Raw genomic sequence first — 17,044 nt, 5'->3', positions numbered from 1 at the left:
CCGGCTCCTTCCCGGGGCCGGGCGGGAGGCGTGGAAGAGCCTCCCGCGCGTGGGGCCCGCCCGCGGAGCCGCTATAAAGGCGCGGGGCAGCGCGGCGCCGGCCGGCCGCGCCATGGCCAACCCCTCGCAGTGCCTGGAGGAGGGCGCCGGGCGCTGGCCGCCGCGGCCGCCCGGGCCGTACAGCGAGGCGCAGCGGCTGGCGCTGGAGGAGCTGGTGGCGGGCGGCCCCGAGGCGCTGCGGGCCTTCCTGCGGCGGGAGCAGCTGCCGCCGTTCCTCTCGGAGCCCGAGGTGCAGGCCATCGCGCGGGGCGCCCTGCCGCCCGCCGCGGCCGCGGAGCCGGCGGGCGAGGCCTCGCTCGGCGCCTCGCTCGACGCCTCCTCGCTCACCTACTTCCCCGAGCGCTCGGACCTGGAGCCGCCGGCGCTGGAGCTGGGCTGGCCGGGCTTCGCCAGCGGCGCCTTCCGCGGGCTGACGCGGGTGGAGGCGCACTTCCAGCCCGGCTGCGGGGAGAGCATCTACGGCTGCAAGGAGGCGGTGCGGCGGCAGATCCGCTCCGCCCGGCAGGTGAGTGCGCGCCGGCCCGCTCCGCTCCGCTCCGCTGCGCCCCGCAGCGCGGGGAGAGCCCGCTCCGCCCCGCTCCCGCACGGCTCCCCGAGATCCACCGCGTCCTTCCTCCCTTCGTTTACTTGGAAATAAATTCCCGGTTTTACTTTGCTATTTCGTTATTGCTTTATTTTTTTTTCCCACCATCTTTTGTACTTATTTATTTAATAGGTTCGTTATTTGCGAGCTTTCCCCCCCGATATTGATGCAAACCGAGTCCGTGCTCGCCGGGCCTCGCCAAGCTCACTCGGGGCGCTGGCGCCCGGGAGCGGTACCGTTCCCGTTGCCGGCTCCTTTCAGCAGTCGTTGGTTCCGCACCGTACGGCGGGTGCGCGGCGAACCCTGCGGGCTCCGTCCGCGGGCGGGGGCTGCGAGGGCGGCAGCGGCTCGCAGGGGAGGTCTAACTCCCGGAGCTGGGGCGAATAATCGGATCTTGGCTTGAAGTATCGTGAGAATCGGAATAAGAAGTTGAAGACAAACCTCACTGTTATCTTAAGTAGGGAGATGTGATATAAAGGGCAGTCAGACACCGGTGATTTTTTTTTTTTTTAACTGTTTCTTTTCATATTTGAAAAGTTTGAAGGACTGGAAAACTTAAGTGTTGGAAATAAGCTCAGCTTTTTCTTCAGGCAGTGCTTCTGAGGAAAAGACATCTGTTCTCAGGAAAAAACCCTCTTGTCTAGGAATTGGAGACTAAATTTGTCTAATGCAGAACTAGACCCCAGTTTTTGCCATATCTCAGGGTGAGGAAGAAACCTGAAGCAATACATTTATTTTGTCACTGTTCTGTTTCTTCCGAGATGTTCTCAGCGTTCCCAAACATCTTCACAATCAACTCGGTGCTCCTGTTAACACCAGGAGTTACTGATGTAGCTGAAGAAGACTGACAGCGAAATGTCTGTCTTTTCCTCATGCAAAATACTTTTTTTATCAGTTCGCTCAGGTTTTTGGAGATGTGTCAAGTCTTCCCTCTGCCTTCATAGGTCTTGGCACTGCTCTAGAGGTGGGGGGAAAGGAGAAAATGCTCAGATTTCTGCAATTTTTTCTTGAAGGTGAGGTTATGTACTAAAAAAGGGAAGGCTTTAGTACAACCTTAACTAAAACCCACGAGCAACGTGCTACTGAACAGATGCAGGAGCTATCATTGCTGTTAATTAGTGATGAACTCTGGTTTTTAAATAGAGAAAAGGTGTCTTTCCACAGTAGGCTTTCAGGCTAGATTGCTGGTACCTAATGAACCAAAAAAGCTACAGATCCTGGCAAAAGAAGCTTCAACGTCTGCTGCTGAAATTAATGAAATTCTACAATGCAATAATAAAAATCTTAAATTATGTTATCTGCTATAAATCAGTCGAGCGACAGCAAAATTGAGGCAAATAATCTTTAACAATTTCTGTCCATAAATTCAACATTTTTTTTTCTATAGTTTTTTCTATTTAACTATGCAGGGACATGAATAAGTGATCATAGTGAAGGGGCGATGAATATTGTGTCTCCTGTACCTCGCTGTACTGTATGCAGGAATCACCTTTACCAAAATACCAGTCTCTTCAAAGAACCTTATTCTAATCAGTTTTTTTTTCCTTTCTCTTCTCTTTCTTATATGTCTGTTAAATGTTTCAGCAGTCCTGTGAACAACAGAAGAATATACCGTATCAGAGAAGACTGTACCATGTTCCATAACCACCAGGAAAAAAATAAGGGGGGGGAATATCTAATTTGAAAGTCAAATTCCTCATGTGCCATGTCCTTTGGGATGCTGTGGAAACAGCCTAATGATTTCTTCTGAAACTTTTTACAGATGATTGCCCTGGTTATGGATTCCTTCACAGATACCGATATCTTCAAAGACCTCTTGGAAGCTTGTAGCCAGCGGCAAGTTAAAGCATATATCCTTCTAGATCAGTCTTCATTTTCTCACTTTCTAAAAATGTGCAAGGATCTGGGAGTTGACCTGGAACAGCAAAAGGTGAGCCTTGTCGTATTTATAGGGATAGAGAGTTGAGCCTCTTACGACTGAAATCTTTGAGCTATCAAACTATTATGCCTGCTGACACAACTTAAAACAGGGTTTATGTAGCTCTAGCTCTTTCTGGGAAGATTTAACCATTCTTGCATAAGAAGGCAATTAATAGAAAACCTGAAATCTTTATAACTGGCTGTTACAGGTGCTTTCTGAGCACAAATACTAATTGAATATTCAAGGAAGTGCAGGAGGAATGTCGAGTTCCTAAAGCGTGACTGGAGTTGCTCCGGCTCACTGAGACTTTGAAGACTGCTGGAGAAGCAGGTTCTCAGGATTCTGTGGAGTTTGGGCCTCTTCAAGATTTGTTGATAAGGGTTTTTACAGTCGCATTCTGCACGATCAGTTTATGGGTCTGCCCCTTAATGCCACCTCTTTGCCTACTAAAACAAGACAAAATTATCATTTGGTTCCTAGAGGGTGAGTCTTGTGCCGCTGCGCAGCAACCTTTGCTAGTTCATCAGTGATAATTACTGTTGTCTGTTACTCCTTTAAATGCAACCATTTAACTTTGAAATCCACATGACGCTTGCCATATCTTTAACAGTTCATAAGAATTCGAAATATCACTGGGAACACATACTACACGAGGTCGGGTGCCAAAATTGTTGGAAAAGTCCGTGAAAAGTTCATGTTAATTGATGGCATCAGAGTAACAACGGGCTCCTACAGGCAAGTGCCAATTTCTTTCTGTTGCTTTACATGATTTCTTCACATGGAAAGGAGAAACAGCCACGTTGCAAAACTGCTTTCCTTATCACAGTTTATTTGTAACGTTTGTCCTAAAAAGAGCGCGCTGCTCATCATTTGGATTATAAGAACAATCTAACTAAATGTGATGAAAGAGAATATTCAGTTAGTACTTCACTATTTATTTTCAATGAACTCAGAATTTTCTCATTCTTCCTTTGCTAGTTTTACATGGACAGATGGGAAGCTGAACAGCAGTAACATTTTGATCCTGTCAGGCCCCGCGGTTGCACACTTTGACCTGGAATTTCGGATTCTTTATGCACGGTCAAAGCCTATCAATCTCAAAGAGTTATCCAGCTGCAAGAAGAATAAGGTGTTGGACCAGCTGGTCAGGATAACAGTGGCTTCTAGAGACTTGACCAGGGAAAACTTCCTGAGAATGGAGTTTTTGTATCTCAGAGCATTTGTAGGAAACCTAAAAAGGAAGCGAAGCTGGCTGCATGCCTCAAGGGAGGCAGTCTACGTGTCAAATAATGCGATGCATGCCTCTCCTCCACTGACTAAGAGGAATGGCTCTCTAGTTATGAGGCCACACTGGATTGTAGAGAGATGAATTGCATGTTCACTTGGAGCGAGAAGCAGAACCTCAGGAACCACATCCAGCCGCCCATGTCCAGTACTGTCTATAGTATGTTTGTGAGAGCAGCTGGGAAACAAACCTCGAACTGAGAGAAAGTGATACTGGGACTGTGGTTTCATTTGAAGACCACTATAATGCAGATCAACAGATACAGTTATGGTATTGTCTTAGGCTCAGATGTGTTTTTTTTAAAAAACCTCTAACACCTGGAAAGCCATTATTGACTTCTAGCATTCTGTCAGATTTTCATTTTTCAACCTCTTACATGTTTCAAGCTAATGGGTTAGCAGTGTCTTAGCTCAGTAGTGCAAACCTTTTTTTTAAGGAATCTAGGTATAGAAAATAATACTACTTAAAGGTCTTCCAAAGAAGAGTAGCAGAACTGTTGTACGGTTCTGAAATCAGTCTAAGCTTAGTCTTGTGTTGCACAAACTCTCTGCAAACTCTTTCATGACACAGAACTGGAGTAAGCATAATCTAGAAACCAGATTATCACTACCATGCTACTAGTCCTCAGATGTTAGATTTTCTTTACATAAAGCAGTGCTGCTAGGCAGAACGAACTAACGTGTCAGACGAACAAGACTTTTGCAATGATTTAATTTCAAATGACCTTTTCTTTATAATTGTAAGAATACTTGGATTGTTGGACATCATGCCATAAATGTGTGTAAGGGATAGTATTCCTCAGAACCTACTATGTTTGTAGTAGAGTCAAATGAAACCATTTTCTTGGCATTACTATATATACTTTTTGGTTTCTTTATGGTTGCTACTGCTGTCTGATCTTATGGGAAAAGTTGAGTAGATCTGAAATCTGTGAAGCTGCTGCTACTTCTCAAAAGCCTTACTTCCACCAGACATGCAATAACATGAAAGTCAGAAATAGAACCCTTTATTTTTAAGGTTTCATGCAAGCTTGTTTTTTTTTTTTTTTTTAAATCCATCCATTTCTGGAGAAAAACAAAAAAAACCCCAAATTGAGTAAACTGTCCTCCCAAACAGTTGTACGTTGAGGCACTGAAGTTCCAGCAGCCTGCCGGTGCAGAAACTCTTTGTTAGTCCAACCACGGCAGCTGTGGCAAAAGCAAAGGTACACCAGTTCTCAGGTTGTTCGTGAGGCTCTTGCTACTGCAAAAAACTCGTGTGTGTGCTTGCCTAAGTGTCTCGTGGCTTCAAAGGGGAAGGTTAAAACTTTGCTGGGGGATTTCATATGGGTCTCTGCTAAACGTTGTCAGGATAACATTAAATTGAGCATGTGGAGCTTATAAAAATGGTCTTTATGGGCAATGCAATGATGTACTGATTAGGATGCAACGGATGTGTGCCCTTTTTCTTCTGCGCTTACAGTCGTGGAAATGTAATAGTTCTGACTCTCCTAATCTGTAAATGTTCAATAGTCTTTAACTTTTATCCAGATGTAAAGAAGTTTGAAATACGAATTTTTATTCTTAACTATGTTTTCTGTAAACACAAAAACCATACAATGTTGTACTCTATGCAAAATGTTGTTTGTGCAGTCTTATTTTCACAATAATTATCTGTATATGTTTTCTCAAATATAAGTTTTTAACTTTGTTATTCATCTCATTGCTTTAATAGGCAAGTCTTTCCACGTGCCATTAGTAGGGCTTTTTTCCTCAACAGTTGCTAATACATTGATAATACACAATACTATGGTAAGAGATGTGTTTATTTTTGATAGAGTGGACTTAATCTTAAAAGTACATTGAAATAAATAGCTAGAATTTTAAGAATGTCTTTAATTATAACTGAATAACCTTTTTTCCAAGTGGTTACCTAGACAGCGTAACAAGTGACCATGGAGGTACAGCGTTGTGAAGTGCAGTCCGTGATCACCCCAACTGCACTGCTAGCGTGTCAAGTTGTTAATGAAGAACGAGAATGATTAATAAGAATATAAAATGTGATTAGATTTTTTTTTTCCATAAGCATGAGTTTTTGACAGGATTACTAAACTTATTAGAAGCTGTTTGTGGGTTTGGTGTTTTTTTTTTTTTTTTTTTTTTTTACTCCAGCCTATACTTAATTAACTCAAAGTCTACATTAAATATGATTCAATAGTAACTGTCATGGGCTGTAATGAGCCTGTGGCAGGGCACCGCTGGATCTATTAACTATTATTGAGCTTGTTTTCTTTTTAATCCCTCAGCTGCCTGGTGTGAAGTGCCACAGCTGTGGCGCACGGTGTGGAAGCACCCTTCATGTGGGGAAGGGAAGCCATTAGCTTTACTTCATTAATGAAACAAGGACTTCTTGGAGGCGATCTTTCAATCCCGTTAAATCCTAGGTGCTCCCCCAGGTTATACACTTCATTTTAGCAATAGGAGTAGCGTCTGGAGGGCTTGGCTCAGGCTTACCCTCCGGGACTGCGTTACATCCATTTCACTCGTTTCCGTTTGGCTCGGCGGGGAAGGGTTTCAGTCACACTTAGCGACTATTTTATCGACTGCGTTTCCTCAGCAGCGTCGCTTCTGTGTGTCTGAGTAACAGCCCGGATCTTACACTCGGCATTATGAACTGGGAGCCATTTTTGCCGTTAAAATAAGGAAATGTCCAAAGCTTCAGCACTTGTGTGGGTAACAGCCAGGGCCCCGCGCTGCCTCAGAGAGGCGGCGGCACCGATCCGCTCTCCCGCCCAGCGCCATCAGCGTTCCGCGGGCAGGCAGCTTCCCTCAGCAAAAGCACCTCGCACGGCTGCGCCGGGGGGGGAGGCCCGCGGGCGGCGGGGCGGCCTCGGGCCCGGCAGAGACCCTGAGGGGCGGCGGGCCCGCTCCGGGCACCGTGGCAACGGGCGGCGCGTCACGTGGGCCCCGTCGCTTCCGTTTGCCCTCTCACCCCAAGATGGCGGCGCCCGTGGGACCGGTGAAGTTTTGGAAACCGGGTGAGGGGGCGCGGCCGCTGCGGGGAGCGGCGGCCCCGGGGCGGCGCGGGGTGTGCGTGAGAGTGCTTCTTGCCGGGCTGTCTGCTGCGGGCCCCGGGGATTACCGCACCCCGGCGGGCCGCGCTGCGGCGAGGGCTGGGGCGAAAGCCGCGGCGCTGCCCCCGGCAGCCATGAGCTCTTGGGGGTCTCACGGTTTCAGACGCGGAGAGCAGCGGAGAAACGTGCTGTCCCTCTTCTGCCGGGGTCGGGGGGGGCGGCGAGGTTTCTGTGCCTCCAGCCGGGCGTTGCCCGGTACCGGGGGTGGCGGGGGGGGGACGGAGTCCGCCCTGAGCCCCCTGGGCTGGGGGTGGATGGTTCTCCGGGTGGGCGTGCTGCCCTTCGGGCGGGCCTCGACTGGCTGGAGAAATGCGAAGGGGAGCCCCAAGAAGTCTAACAAAGAAAGGTGCAAAGTCCTGCTCCTGAAGGGGAATAACCCCAGGTGCCACACACCGGGGAGAGCAGCTGAGCAGAGCTGAGGGGACCTTGGGGTCCCGTGGGCACCAAGCTGAGCCTGAGCCGTTGATGAGCCTTGGCAGCAAAGGAGGTCACCCGCAAGCCGGGCTCTGTGGGGAAGAGCATTGCTGTTAGGCTGAGGGAGGTGATCCTTCCCCTCAGCACCGGGAAGGCCATATCGGGGTGCTCTGTTGGCTCCCCAGCACCAGGAGGGCATGGACTTACTGAAGCAGGTCCACAAAGCGATGGGCCACAAAGATGACTGAGAAATTGGAGCATGTGACATGCAAGGGGAGGCTGAGAGAGCTGAGACTGTGCAGCCTGGAGACGAGGAGTCTCGGGAGGATCTTCTTGATGTATATAAATATCTTATGGGGGGGTGTAAAGAAGATGAAGCCAGACTCTTGGTGGTGCCTCCTGACTGCACAAGAGGCAATAGGCACAAGCTGAAATATTAGAAAGTCAGCTTAAACAGGAGAAAAATCTTTTCTACTGTGGGAGCGATCAGGTTCTGGAACAAGCAGTCAGGCAGGTTGTGGGGTCTCCAACCCGACTGAATGAGGACCTGAGCAGCCCGCTGTAAGTGACCCTGCGGTAAGCAGGGTGTTGGACTAGAAGGTCTCCCGAGGTCCCTCCCAGCCTCCCCTATGCCATGACTCTGCGATCGTTCCCTCAGGCTTTGGGCAGTTGTATACCTTCCCATTCGCTTATCCCAAAGAGGAGCTTGGTGGGTCTGAGTTTGGTAATTTTTTTAAAATTGGTTACTGTGTTGTGGTATGGTGTGGTTTGCAAAGCTATTCCAGAGTCGAGATTAGTTTAGCAAACAGCTTCTTAATCATTTGAATATTATAGTAATATGTGCTTATGTACAATATGTATATACAAAATATATTGATAGTTGTGTATTTAAAAAAAAAAAAAGTAGAAAATGCTGTGAAAGAAAATCAGTGGGTGATGAGAAGCAGCATCTGTTAACTTTGCTGATTTATCAAGATCCAGATATTCAAGTCCCTGGTTCTTCCCCATCTGTCCTGGCAAGTGACTAGTTACTGGAATCATTGCTAATCACTCTCAAAATTGGATCAATTTGCTATAGAACTTGCTTGGCAGCTTTGAATTAGGGACTAACTGTTTTTAAGCAGTGGAAAAAGTGGGAAAAGCCCAAACAAGCAAATCCTACAAAACAGGGGAATCCTCTTTTTTCTCAGACTTTCCCAGTTGAATCTGCAGCTGGAGATGATACATTCCATTATTGAGATGAGTTTTTGTTTCTAGTTCATTTGCATGATTCAGCATTTTCAGTTGTCAGTAGTTTTATGGTCACCTGCAGCAGGAATAATTCAAGCTTCAGTTACTGAGGTAAATTCAGATCTGAAGCGAGTAGCATATCTTACAAGCAGGCAAGGTTGAATGTTTATACAGTTGATACACTTCAAGGGATGTTCTGTTACAAGTCTGACTGGCTGGCTTAAAATCCATGGACATACTTCTGAGAAAGGTATTGAAGGTATATCTGGACTTTTGCACAGAAAAAGAATAAAATTCCCAAGATCTTGCTGTGTATTTTTCCTATGTGCTTTTTTCCTCCTTTACCTTCTTGTAAAAATTAAAATACTTATTCACATTAGATTTTTTTTTTAACGAGCAGAAGACACATATTTAATTTCAAAGAATTTCTGCGTGTTTACTCTTAGTTAATATTTTGTTTATTTTCATAGAAAGGTTAGTCTTTTGACATATGCTGCTACCCATGATTCCTCCTGGTAAGGAACATGTTTATTTTGGTTGTATTGTGATACACTAGGCAGAAGTGTATTCTTCCAGTTAAAATTATCTTGTGTCATTTAGGCACGGAAGGTCCTGGTGTCAGTGTCTCAGAGGAGAGACAGAGTCCTGCTGAGAGTAGTGGCATAACAGTCATCTATAACCCTTATGCTTCCCTTTCTATTGAGCAACAAAGACAAAAGCTGCCTGTTTTTAAGGTACAAAGTACTTTTTGGTATACTAAATCTGTTGGATGATGTCTGGCTCTTATGTCTTTTTTTGAAAGACCAGTATAGAATCACTTTGCAACATAAACCAATGATTTTATGACCTTGTTCTCTTTATTTGTTGGAACTGATTGTCCTGTTTGACAACTGTTACTGACAGTTTTACAGGCTTTGTAGATTTATGTTAATTACTATATGTTGTCCATGTCATTTATAGATTTTAAAGAACTGTTTAGCTTTTGGCAGTAAACTCCATGTAAAATGAATTTCCTGTCTCTGTGACATATGTAACTATTGTAATTTTAATTATGTTCTTATTTTTGTACACATCTGTTTTTAATAGCTAAATGTCATCTTCTCTTTCAGCTAAGGAATCACATACTTTATCTAGTGGAGAACTATCAAACTCTGGTGATAGTTGGGGAAACAGGTTGTGGGAAATCAACGCAGATTCCACAAGTAAGTGTCTTTTTAACTGAGGAAAATCAGGGGATTTGACATGAAATGTTAAACTGACAATTGAGAACTGCACTGTGAGAATGGAATTCACCTGTGCTCATGTGTGTGACCAAAAGGAGAGAAATATAAGACTTTATATCAGATAGCAGGAGCTGGTTTATCTGTAATATAAAACCTTCTTCCACTACAGGAAAGGACCATACACAATAAATAAGTTTATGCTGGTACAAATGATAGTCACTGTGTATAGTAGGTATTTGTAAATCCATCAGAATCATGTTTAAGATTTTTGTTGAGAATATGTTTTTAAGAAGGAAAAAAGGTACGCTTTTCTTACAAGCTTTCCTTTTGGAAATTTTTGAAATATTCTATTTTTTGTGGTTTTAAAAAATTTTCTCTTTTGTGACAGGAAAGAAAAAATTCTGAGAATGTTTCATAGTTAGTTCTTGATTTTAACTTAAAAAAATTGCAGACTAATGATGAATGTCATTTGCTTCAGTGTGAGCACAGGACTTGTGCTGCTTAGCTTTTTTTCTTAAAGGGGTTATAAAATAAAGAGAAAAAAATGAAGTAGTTCAAAAATACTTGAGACCCAAAGAACAGCTCTTAGATGCTTTCTGAAAGCTTATGTGCTTAGGAAGTAGCTATTGTACTGTATTAGTTTTAATGGTGAAATTAATAATATACAAAATCTCTTTAAGTAACTGATTTGCCTAAGGTCTTGCATCAGTTAGTGTCAGAACCAGGAAAAAGCACATAGTGCAGAGAACTAACACCTTGCTGTAATCACAGCATGACCAATTAATTTCTTATCCTCAATATTTGTTTGCAGTACCTAGCAGAAGCTGGCTGGACAGCCGAAGGTAGAGTTGTCGGAGTGACGCAGCCCCGTCGGGTTGCTGCTGTTTCAGTGAGTTTCTCTGTGTCCAAATTTTCCCGGTTTGTTGTCATTATAACCTCCAGTTTATTAGCAGGGTTTGCTGAACAGCAGGAATCACAAGTGCGTGAGCTCCTGAATGAATAGACGTTTCTGCTTATCTTCCTCACAGGATTGCTGGTACTATGTGCTGAATTCAACCTGATTAGTAGGTCTTGCCAAAGATTCCAAGCCCAGAATTGCAGATGTAGAAGTTTTGAAATAAAATTGAGTGGTACCAGCAGAACTGTGTACAGAAGTTAGGGCTGCGCAGGGGTGAGCTATGATTGACTCTGGACTAGAACTGTGCTTGTGTGACCCTTAGCTTCTTTCACGAAGTAAAGTAGTGGTGTAAATCTGTGCATAGTAACATAGCCAGTGGAAGAAAGAGGAGGTTGTGTACCTCTTTCTAGCAATTCATACCAAGTTTTCTTGAATCTTTGTTGTGTTCTTTTGTTGTGTGGTGGGGTTTTTTGTTTTCCCCTGGTAAGAGTGCTGGGGAAAAGAATGAACAATTTTATTGTGAGAAATCTTTTCAAATATGTAGTATGTCTAGGAGAGCTTAATGTCAACTGGATGTAGTATGAGAGGAAGAGGAGGGGATGCTGAGGGCAACAACTTTTACTCTCTGGTAATAGTCTGCACAGAAAGCATCCTGTGCTCCTTGTCTTCATTACTGCTGCCAAACACTGACCTAGTGAGCTGAAGTTTCTGCTGCAGCATTCTGAGGTGCCATTTGTAACCCTCATTTTGCCTGTCCTTTATAATGTATTAAACTGTACCTGCAACAAATCAGCTAATGCCTCTGGTAAAAATGTAGTAGACTGAGCAGCTGTACAACTTGCTGTTTGATCTCATCCAGTATTCTTTGACCAGATCCACTACGGTTAAGGAAACAGTCTCTAGCAGTGATCTGCATCCTATGCTTTGGGCAGCCTGCCTGCAGTGTCCTCCCTTTTCTCCTTCATAGGACATCCAGCTGACAGTGCACGGTTCTGCAGGAGATGTGTATGCTGCAATGATTTCTCACGACAAACTTACTTCTCTTTTCCCTTTGATGTCTTAACACATTATTTTTAAGCCTAAAATAAAAATACTCAATTAGGGCTTAGTATATAGACACAGTAGGATTTTTCTTTGAGACTGTTACTGCAAACTGCCTGGACTTGTATGGCTGTTGCAGGGGGACGAGAGGTGTGGTTGGTGATTTATTCTTCTGTCTTGAACTGAAAGTGATCTTTTATTCTAATTGTTGTGCTTATCTGCTTTCCCATCTAGAGTATGGGGATTGTCAGAAGTAAAGAGGTAGTTGCAGAGGCATAAGGCATAGTTTAGAAATTCCTGAACCTCTGCTTGCATTACCCAGACTGACAATTATCCTGAATGCTTGGGCTGAAAGTGATGGAGTGATAAGATTCAAAATGAAGTCATGAATTCACTGCTTGTTGATATGGTTTAGAATGTCACTCAAATGACTGATAGTAGCTTCCTCTTGGAAGGACTAGGAGTAATGTATGCATTTTGGAGTTTTATTGTGTCTTTAGCCATTAAATGTCTTTGTAGTTTGCTGAAACCATGGCCTGATAATACCTAATATTCTGTAGAATAAGTCTGAATAACTCAAGATTTTTAGCTAAAGGAGCTATTGGCTTAAAACTGGCCCAGGGTAGTACTGTTCCAAAAATTGTCGCTGTTTTTAATTATTCTGCCAGTTCTCTGTCTGATTTCTAAGTAGAAGATTCTGTATTATGAAAAATACAGTAGCGTCTTTATTTTAAAAAAAAATGTCTGAGTAAGTTGAGGGACAGATCAACTTAACTGATAACTTTTTTCTGCATGCTATATACCTGTACTCTTTCCCTTTTTGCATGACAGCTGTGTTCTTAAATTGCAGCCCGGCAATTGCTGGTAGGTGGTCCTTCCCCAGCATTGTGACTGGTTGAGTGGCTGCCTTTCTAGGTCTGTCAGAGTACTTATCACAGAAAGGTACCTCTCTAGCTTTCCTGAGTAGAAGCGGTGTGAAACAGATTTATTAAGTTACCCTAAAACATTTTAAAATATTTACCACTTGTATGTTCAGTATGCACTGTTATGTGGAACAGAATTTTGTGTTTGATCAAGAACCATTCTTGGAAAGCACTAGCTCTGATCCTGTTTTAATGCCAGTTCTCTACGGACAAAGCAATGATATATCGAAGAAGTGTGCTGTGAGCTGTCTCTTGTTTATAAGATTCTCTTTTCTCAGGTTGCAGGTCGAGTTGCTGATGAAAGGGGTGCAGTGTTGGGTCATGAAGTTGGATATTGTATTCGGTTTGATGACTGCACGGATCCACAGGCTACAAGAATTAAGGTGAAACATGAACAGTATGTGATTACTCTGAAAGAGTTAGCTGAAACTCTTCAAGTACCTTTGCAAAATTAACGAAAGCTTGTAATGCCCATTAAAGAGAATAGATAACATTTCAGTTTTCCAGGTGGGTACCCCAAAAGTGTGCTTGAAATGGCTGTGGCTATCCAAACCTTAATAAAATGAGTACGTGTTCTATTCTGCTAGTCTGGCAGCTACTGTTTTAAAACTAAAGATTTTCAAGGTAGTTATGGACAGATATTGGTACAGTGCTAGTGTGACCTGATACGTCACTCAAAGTCATAGTGAAAGGCTGCAGTGAATCACAGCTAAAGTATCCTCACCACCCTAAAAATAGGTTTTGATCAAAAGCACAGATAAAACATAAGATGAGTAGGTTAATTGAGAATAATTTGATGTGGATTAAATAGCAAGCTTTGCAGCTGTTCTTTAGTGCTGTGAGCAGTATTGATGTTGCTTGTGTCGGTACAGACGAGAGTTTGCTTTAGTTATGCTGGAATAGCAATGATGACGAATGAGACAATTTACTTTTTGATTATTTTTTTTCTGAGGCTAGCAGCCCTTTTAAAGTGAAAGAAATGGAGATGTTTGTTCATTAAATGCAGCTGAAATCTTCTTTTTATTTTTGAGCGTGATGATTAGTCATTTGGGGTTGGAAATTTGGAGGTTTTTGCCTCGCACACCAGTTCTTGCCCAGTTCAAGGTCACAGCTGGAGTTTCAGGTCAAACTACAGTTTGATGGCTACATAAAGCTGGTGGCTTTCTACTGGCTAGTGGGATGAAAGTTTTAAATTAAAATGTTGCATTTTGTTAAGGTTTGTGTGCTGATCGGAAGTGTGTGATAGATATTAAGTAGCCTACTTTGAGAGGGTCAAGACTGGATTGGCACACAGGATGTTGTTGGTAGAGCAGATTTACCCATGTTACAGACAAGAGTGAAGAAACTTCTATTGCCATGTTCCAGTGCTGCTAATCTGTTATTTTTTTTTCAATACAAAAATAACTAAATTTAAAAAATGCAATACTGATTAAAATACAATCACTCTGCTTACCTCTGGGCTAGCACTCAGAAATACCTATTTGGCTTCCATAGCTGAATATAAGTGAGTTTAATAGATCATCAGAAAATTAAAGGCAAGCAAAAATTTAGACAAAAGCCTAGAAAATCATCTTTAAAAATCAGATGGATAATCAAGACTACCTGTTAGGGGTTTTTTTACATTTTTCTTTGCATTCACTTTTAGTTTCTAACTGATGGTATGCTGGTGAGAGAGATGATGGCTGATCCTTTATTAACAAGATACAGGTAAGGAAACATGGAATGAATGCTTCTGAAGTGTAATTTGGTAAACAATTGCATTTTTTTTTGGACTGAGGTGTGGTTATTATAAATTGAATACCAAAAAATTGAAATTATTTTAGAAGTTTGACTTCTTTATGTTGTAAAGACTATTAGAAAATCAGCTGATCATTGCAACACCAAACCTGGCAGGATTTGGTTCTGTGGTTTTGGAACAAAAGGTAAATGAGGTTCATGGAGTTTGAATCGTTTAATTTACTAGTTTTAAATTCACTTTTTCTTTCTGATGCTAATCAAATAAAAAAAAAAATCAAACAACAAATCTGGTATCCAGAAAACCTGTGCAGTACAGTAAAGACAGACCTTATTTCTTCCACCCCTTTCCAAAAGCGAGCCTGAATAAAGAACAGTATGTATGTACCGCGTGATGCTACCTACATTTTTGTCCCCACTTTCTCACTGTGCTTTTTTTAACTTCCACAGTTTTCTAAGTGGATGTGAACAGTAATAGTCCAGCAGCAGATTTCAAATAATGATATTTCTAGAAGACATGAAGATACTGATTGTAGTGTTATCAAACCATTTTTTAAATCTTATATTTCTGCTTTATTCACAGTGTCCTCATGCTGGATGAAGCCCATGAAAGGACTCTTTATACAGATATTGCTATTGGCTTACTAAAAAAGGTTATTTTTTTTAATGTTCTCTGTAACTGTTGTCATTTTCATCCTTTTCATTAAACTTCCGAACCTGATGGCTGATTAGTCAACTCATTTGAGAGAGGGTGATTTCTAGTTCCTCATTTATCCTATAGCCTATTGTACATACACAACTATTTACTTTAGATATCTGACACTCAGGATCCTCTATTTCCTCCCTCTGATGCTGAAATTTCTCCTTAGATGATATTAGCAAAAAGGTAGTCTTTATTCTGCTGCTGCTGATCATGTGAAGTGATCTGATAGGGGGTTGTTGTTGCCTTTCAACCTATGAAAGATTTGACTTCCACCAGAAATTAAGAGTAAGCTATAAAGATTACAGACTGAATACACTTAAAATGAGTAAATAAAACTCCAAACAGTCATCAGGTTGTTAGGTCTATGGGGTGCTACGGGCGCTTCGGTTCATCAGCTGTCTTGTAGTATCAAAGTATTTTTAAAGAGATGTTACTGGTAATCTGGATGCTCTAAAACTTGGTTCTAGCCTTGTATCTCAGAAAATACTTTTTACTCTGGATGTTCTTGGTCTCTACCCTAGGTTCAAAAGAAGCGTGGGGATCTTCGACTGATTGTGGCTTCAGCCACCTTGGATGCAGAGGTATAGCTCACAGATTTGGTTTGAAATGAAGTGACCTTAAGTGGCAGCTCCACTTTTATTTATATGCAGCTTATCCTCTGTGCTGCTTGCTTCTTGTGAAGCATTACTGCTCTCTGAGTGGTGAAGAAGAGAGGAAGGAGTGCAGGAAAAAAATCTGCTGTAGTTAGGTTGCTCTGTTTGGTTTTCATTTTGTATTAGCAAACTTCTCTGGAAGTAAATTTAAATATGAATCTGCTTTTCATGTATTTATGCCTTTTTTCCTCTTATCAGTATTGTATAAAAAGATGTTCTCTTGGCTTAATCTATTCTAGTAAGAGACGGTGGTTTAGCTCTGTTTTGCTGATAGCAATAATTTGAGACAACCATAGACCAGTAAAAATAAGTGATAAATTAGTAGATTTAATTTTGTTGAGATCTTACTAGTTACCTGATTGACTTGTGGCCTATGGAAACTTAATATAACTTACTAAAAACGTCGTTAATTTAATTTTGAGTAGGAACAGAAGAAATGGTCTCCTAGATCAGAGCAGTGTGTCATCCAGCCCGGTGTTCTGCCTGTAGCAGCAGCAGCAATAGGAGATGCTGTTTAGGGAGAGCATATGAGCCTGTCTGCCTGCTGTGGGTCCGTTCTCTTTGAGCTGCTTCAGTATCTGCAATGGTTGTAATAGAGATATTAGACAGTATATTCCTGCTGTTTCCTTCTAGTATGTGTTTATGGACCTGCTGTTTGTTAATTTGTCTTTGAATCTGCTTGATGAAGCTGTAAGTCTCCAGGACATCATGTGAGAGCAATTTTCAGAAGTTTGCCATCTGCTATATAATGAAGTACTTTATTTAATTTACTTTAAACCTGCTAGTTTCATCAAGGACCTCCTAATTCTAGTAGTGTGGGATTTGTTTGCTGGTTTTTTTTTAAATAAAAAAACCCCAAAACTAGTTTACATTTACTTTATCTGTCACTTTTGATTCTGTAAACCTCAGCTGTGTGTCTTCTCAACCTTCTGCTCCCCAAGCAGAGCTGCAGCCTTTTCAGTCTCTCCTCATAAGGCAGCTACTCCATCTCCTTTATCATGTTCATTGCTTTTCTCTGTACTTTTCCTAACTCCACTGTGTCCTTTGTGAGATGTGGTGGTGAAAGCCTGCATGTAGCACTGAAGATGTAGGTGTACTGAGATTTCCTGTAGTGGCAAATATCATATGCCATAAAGCTTGATAGTATGCTGTGCTTTGGTAGTACTTGCACTACTACGTGTTCTGTACGTTACATTAGATAACATTACAATACTTTGCCTTTGCAAAATTTTAACTGCCAGAAATCACGTGTTTCAAACAGATT

At 42.4% G+C, this 17,044-nt stretch overlaps 2 protein-coding genes across 3 annotated transcripts in view; both read left to right on the top strand.

Moving 5' to 3' along the window:
* The first annotated feature begins 112 nt into the window (after positions 1-112).
* Positions 113-4,049, top strand: LOC104253019 (protein FAM83D-B). Its single transcript, XM_059827424.1, has 5 exons — positions 113-565; positions 2,406-2,573; positions 3,175-3,299; positions 3,543-3,770; positions 3,926-4,049. Exons 1-5 carry the CDS (start codon positions 113-115, stop codon positions 4,047-4,049), a joined length of 1,098 nt encoding a protein of 365 aa, XP_059683407.1.
* A 2,776-nt stretch (positions 4,050-6,825) lies between these two features.
* DHX35 (DEAH-box helicase 35) overlaps positions 6,826-17,044 on the top strand; it is a 31,223-nt gene continuing 21,004 nt past the window's right edge. The window contains exons 1-8 of one of the 2 annotated variants that reach the window (XM_059827155.1): positions 6,826-6,865; positions 9,206-9,339; positions 9,715-9,807; positions 10,640-10,717; positions 12,969-13,073; positions 14,336-14,397; positions 15,008-15,077; positions 15,649-15,708. In XM_059827155.1, coding sequence (XP_059683138.1) covers positions 6,826-6,865; positions 9,206-9,339; positions 9,715-9,807; positions 10,640-10,717; positions 12,969-13,073; positions 14,336-14,397; positions 15,008-15,077; positions 15,649-15,708 — 642 coding nt within the window. The remainder of the gene's footprint in view (positions 6,866-9,205; positions 9,340-9,714; positions 9,808-10,639; positions 10,718-12,968; positions 13,074-14,335; positions 14,398-15,007; positions 15,078-15,648; positions 15,709-17,044) is intronic. The other variant, XM_059827156.1, reaches the window with a different exon arrangement.

Source organism: Gavia stellata, chromosome 20, assembly GCF_030936135.1.
Source record: "Gavia stellata isolate bGavSte3 chromosome 20, bGavSte3.hap2, whole genome shotgun sequence".
NCBI lineage: Eukaryota > Metazoa > Chordata > Aves > Gaviiformes > Gaviidae > Gavia > Gavia stellata.
Note: the sequence above shows the minus strand (reverse complement) of the source record. Positions and strands in the feature narration are given on the sequence as shown.